The sequence below is a fragment of the Clinocottus analis genome, unplaced genomic scaffold, assembly GCF_023055335.1.
Source record: "Clinocottus analis isolate CAN_PGR_092001 unplaced genomic scaffold, fCliAna1.0.p SCAF_21, whole genome shotgun sequence".
Taxonomy (NCBI): Eukaryota; Metazoa; Chordata; class Actinopteri; order Perciformes; family Cottidae; genus Clinocottus; species Clinocottus analis.
Window position 1 is genome coordinate 11,655,168 of NW_027175943.1, and position 5,561 is coordinate 11,660,728.

Consider the following 5,561-nt stretch of genomic DNA (forward strand, 5'->3'; position numbering starts at 1 on the left):
GTCAACACTGAGTACTAGTATGAGACAGCAAGCAGATTAATAGATTTCTGTCTCTGAAATACTGAAGGTGAATGTTCTGTCTGACCCGCTGCGTCAAGTGGAACCGTGTACATATAGTATCAAATAATTAACTGTTCCTTATAAATTCTGTGTAAAATTAACTGCACTATAATAGCTCAAATGGTAAATTCAACATAATTAAAATGTTTCCCTTTTTTTAATTAGCCGTTAAGCTATTGTGGATGAAGTCAACACTTCCTGAAGCTTTTAACATGAAACAATGTGAGCAGAAAGTGTTGACTTTTATTGACGGTAGTTTAACAGCAAACAAAAACAAAACAAAAAGGCAAAGTAGCCATATTTGTATTGTGTTTGTATGAGGCAAATTATCAAGAACTTGTGCCAAGACTGTCACAAAATTAATTGGTTACAAATACAAATATTAAAATTTCTTCTTTCATATAAAAGAAAAACACTTTGGTGAAGAAAACCAAAATGTGCTTAATTTGTTGTACATAAGAAAGGCTACACAAAGATAAACGTAAATTACAAAATAATACTAATTAAAAAACGGATCAGAGAACTACACAAAGTAGAAAACCAAAGACAGATTGCTCGGCTGGCAGAACTAGCAGCTTCCTAACAGGAGTCCCTTTATGTTGCCGAAAAGATGAGAAACGCAACAACGCACTGAAGCGTTGTGACAAGAGATAACCCACCTTACAGATTGATGTGATCCCAGATGCACAGATCAACGAGACCAAGTACAAGTACTTACACTTGAGTACTAATATTTAAAAGCACCACTACAGTTTAGAATAATAACTTTGTTACTAACATTTCAACATTCAGTATTTTTCTGGTGCAAACAGGATCGTAGTTCTTTGTGGTAGGGATGTTAATAATGAACAATTTGAAGGAGTATTACAATAAAAACGAACGAGCCAAACTCAAGAGTCCACCTTAACGGTCAGCCCACCTTAAGTGCGCAGGAGATGCTCCGCTTTCTGCTTTTGAAAAGGCCGAACATTGGCTATTTTTGTACTCGTAGTGATGAAACAGGACGGGGACCTGCTGATGGACAAGTTGCTCCACAGCGCTACTAGTGGTCGAAAGGCGCCACAAGGTGCCTTTAAGGGCTGCTAAGCTGCGTTGAAGGGACCCCGGTTATCTCTGATCCCGCAGCATGTGCCTCTAAGGTCACCATCTACTTCCTGGATGTTGCGTTTAACGCTGTTTTAGTGGTTGGCCGCAGCGTACGGCCCCGACAGCGTGACCGCGACAAACAAAGCTCGATCTGTCGTGCGTTTGAAACCGCTGCGGGTAGACACTTTCCTCATAAATACACAACGCAGACAATAACATGAAAGCTGAATGTCCATGTCCTTTCAGGGAGGGACACTCTTCACAGTGATTGGCTGGTCAGGCCGACAGCAGGAGGGACCGACTGAGATGTTCGAGGAAGGCCTCTGTGGCAACGTCCGATTCGCAACAATCGACATCGAATGTCTGTCGACGGGTGAACTTCCGCCGCTTCACAGCGACGTCAGGTCCTGGACCTCCAGCAGCATGGCGTCCTGCTCCGTCCTCAGCTGGTCCCGGACCTGCAGGCGGCCCACCAGGTCTGAGCTCAGGTCTGACGTGGACGGATGAGAAAAACATGGTCAACGTTGTGGTGAAGACTTTGATGTACACAGAGTACTTGCTGTGTGCGGGAGAGTACCTTGAATGGTCTGGCTGAGAGACGAGCAGAGAGCATTCAGGTCCTTGGGACTGAAGTTCTGTAGATCACTGCGCTCCACATGTCTTCTCTGGACTACAGGCTCACTGCCAGCTGCCGCCTGAGAGGAGAGGAGGACGAGGGAAAAGGGAACGACGAGAGGAGAGGAAAGAGGAGAGGACGAGGGAAAAGGGAAGGACGAGACGAGAGGAGAGAGCATGAAAGAAAGAAGAGGAGCGAAGAGGGGAAAGGATGAAAGGAGTAGAGAGTTTGAGGAGACCAGGAGAGGGTGAGAGGAGAGGATGAAAGCAAAGGACAGGAGGAGGCGATGAGGAGACGAGGAAAGAGGAGGGAAAAGGACAAAAAGTAAGCTTGTTTTTGGGAGAAAAAGAGAAGAACATGTCTGCATCTCAGCTACAGCACGTCAATGTGGAGCTCTCACCAGCGTTCTGTGGTCGGTTCTCAGTCGGTCTCGTAGGTTCCTCAGAGTGTTCCTGAAGCCTCTGGATTTGGGTTTCTCCGGCTTGGCGGGAGGCTGCGGATTCTTCTGGACCTGAGCAGAGGTTACATCCCGTTAGCACAGAGCAGACTCTGCTGCAGCTCATCTAACTGAACTTGTGACGCTGCTAGTTTACCCGCGCGTTGCTGCTCTCCCTCCCTTCCTCTTCCTCCTCCTCACTTTCACTGTTGTTGATGAAGCAGAGCTGAAGATTCATCTGGGTCTGCAGGCTGGGGGGACGCAAACAGACGGTCGTTTCATCACGTGAAGTCTGGCTGAGTGATCAGTGTCACAGAAGGACACCAGCAGGAGGGGAACGTGTAAAAATGAGGGAAACGATCCAAAGCTTTTGGGCTTTGTTGCAACAGCGACACCTGGTGGCCGGGAAAAGGTACAGCTGCCGAAGCTCTCGCACAGCTCTCTGGGTTTGATGGTTTTTTTAGCCTGGTGTGTGCAATAGAGCTGAACAGAAGTGGATGTGTTCATTCACTCATTTGGGTTTCACAAAGTCCAAGATCGTGACATGATTATTTCATGAGTGAAGAACTGATCCCACAACCCCGCCGACTGAGGAAACTCTGAACGGTTTCTAATGGATCTAAATCGCGGACGGATTCAGTGTCTTGCGTGGCTCAAACAGGTCTATGGGTGCACCAATAAACACTGTTCCTCTGTGCTGCATTCATTGGAGCCGCAATTATCAATATGTGACAATAAAATCATTTGTAAACAAATTGTGAAAAAAGCCTGGATGTAAAACACTTGCCTTAATGACAGCGAAGGTACATCCCAACATCCCAACGTTACTGCGGCTCAAAAGGTTCCACTAGTCGGTTACTTTTATCATTTTAAATCTTGGAATATCAGGTGGAAATGTTCTCATACTTGATTGTTTCTTTGTAGAAATCTACAATACACTGTTGTCAGTACTGTCAACATTCTTCCTCTATTATACGAACAAAACCCTTGACAGTCAGATTGGGGCGCGTTGTGCAAATGACATCACACATACACACGACACTACACTCATGAGTAACAGGTGAGTGTGTGTGTACCGGGAGGTGAGTGCCAGCACGTGGCTGTTGCAGGCGTCGTCTCCGTCCTCCCAGCTCTCCGCTCTCCTCCCTCTCTCCGACCAGCTGACCGGCGCTCTGCCTCGCTCCAGAGAAACTCCACTCTGGGAAAACAACAACAAAAAGATTGTTTTTAATGTGTGTGTGTGTGTGTGTGTTTTCCTCAATACTAACATCTGTACCGACACCGTCACTTCACCCGTGTTGCTGTGCTCGTGGATATTTTGTGTCTTTCATTTGATCTCATTTCACACCGACTGACCTTTGCCCTCTTCTCCTTGTTCTCCTCCTCCTGCTTCTCCAGCTCGGCAATGCGCAGGCTCAGCGCCTCCCAGTGCATGATGGGAAGGCCCAGGTTGTCCTCGCCGTAGCCCTCCTGCCAGACCAGGGCCGCGCCCTCTGAATCTTCTTCCTCCTCATCCTCCTCCTCCTCCTCGTCGGCGTCATTGTCCTCGTCGCTCCTCCCGTCGTCCTCGTCGTCGTCCTCCTCCGCCTCGTTGCTCTCCTTCTCCTCTCGCTGCTGCCTCAGTCTCTCCTTCTCTCCTTCCATCTCTGCACGGCCGGAAGTTTGAAAGGGTTCAAATCCCCTACGGGACAGATGACTCTGTATTAATAAATGAGTATGATTGTAATGATGTCACGCAGCCGCTGCATAAGACCAGGACTGTACCCACGGAGGCTGAGGGGATCACCGCTTGCTTTTTTTTATTAGCAATCTGGGTGGTGCTTACCTTGGGGACAACACGAAATAAATAAACATGATTCAGTATTTCTTATATACAATACTTGCCAATACGTTGATTTAAAACACGTTTTGGGCCATTTTCTAAGGTTTGACTTGAGGAAAACATGAAATAACAGAAAGCTACTGGGCATCACATATCAATGCTTTTCAGGCACTGACCAAAACATGTCATAGAAGGGTTGCACAAATATATATTTTGAATTTAACCACCATTGCAATGTCAACTTGTGAAAGAAAGCGATATTGCACTTTTAGTTATTAGAGAGCATGGCAGAAAAAGTATTTTTTTAATGCCTTTTGTGACTTCAATGTTGAATTTGTTGAATAAAAGAATGAATGAGACTTAAAAAACGTTCTTTGTTTCAGCAGTACACTGGAAGCAGCAGAAAGACTTTATCAATATATTCATCGCCTATATTCCTCATATTTATACACATTTCATAAAGAAAGCTGAATTCACACTCTTTGATCATAAAGTTCTTTAAAACAAGGAGACATTATGTACTGTAAATACAGTTCTTGTCGGACTACTTGTGCTTATTATTGCACTTCTTTTGTCAAATCAAAAACGCATTTTTTTTTTTGTGTCAAATCTTTAGGAGTATAGTTTTGATATCAGAAGCTACCGGATCAATAAAGACACAAACGGCCCTGAACGCAACTGTTGGTGAGTGAATTCAGATAGTTGGAGAAGAAGAGGACGTCCTCGTCCCGGTGGAGGAGCGGGGACCTGGACTCGAGCCCTCGGTAGTTTAGACTCAAAGAACGGCCTAAAAGCAAAGTTAGACCCGCAGCGTGGATTTCAAATCTCAGTGTGGAACTTTAGTTTCACGCCACGCTTCAGTAGTTGTCCGAAAAACTGAGTAACTTACCACTTTCTCCGAAAACTAAGAACGCAACTCTTTGTGGCTCTCGTTGTCAGCGGAGTTGAAAGTTTTGCCACATAACCGCCGCTCCCTCCTCAACTCCTCCTCGGTGTCTTCCCTCCTTCCCTTCCTCTCCTTCCCATCAGGAGTTGAACTCCTCTGCCCTCGCTCTCAGCCAAGCCGACAGGAGAAGAAGTGCACGAGAGCCGCTCGGGTCCCTTTTCGCCGGAGTCTGCGCACTAACTCACACCAGACGTCCGAGCTGCTATAAGGCGTTAAACTAGAAAACGCCAGATAGCCCCCTGCTCTTGCTCCCAGACGTGCAAACAAAAGACACTAACTTGAGGAATTTCACGTACAGAAAAAAAAGAAGAACTTCGCAATTGGAAATTCAATGCCGTGACTTCCTGTCACTGCCTTCAAAATAAAAGTCATTTGTATCGTTAGTTTAACGCAGATAGCTGACCCATATGGACCCTTGTTTGTAAATAGACTGAGCAAACCAAAGACTCGCTCGAGAGATATGTTGTTTCGTCCCTACACTGGTTGTGAAACTGCGGTAGTGTGTGTACCAGTTGTCATCTGAACTACGTAACTCCTACAGTAATATTACGTTGAGGAGGCCCTGAGCCCCTAGCGGCAGTACCACTGTTTAGCC

General features: G+C 46.0%; 1 protein-coding gene across 1 annotated transcript; it reads right to left on the reverse strand.

The window, feature by feature from the left end:
- Positions 1-283: 283 nt before the first annotated feature.
- On the reverse strand, positions 284-5,252 carry si:dkey-6n21.12 (schwannomin-interacting protein 1). Its single transcript, XM_068587233.1, has 7 exons — positions 4,910-5,252; positions 3,555-3,879; positions 3,275-3,396; positions 2,356-2,449; positions 2,163-2,273; positions 1,724-1,841; positions 284-1,636 (listed from the first exon to the last, which is right to left on the reverse strand). The coding sequence occupies exons 2-7, from the start codon at positions 3,840-3,842 to the stop codon at positions 1,536-1,538; spliced, it is 834 nt and encodes a 277-aa protein (XP_068443334.1). The 5' UTR covers positions 3,843-3,879; positions 4,910-5,252; the 3' UTR covers positions 284-1,535.
- Between the last annotated feature and the right edge of the window lie 309 nt (positions 5,253-5,561).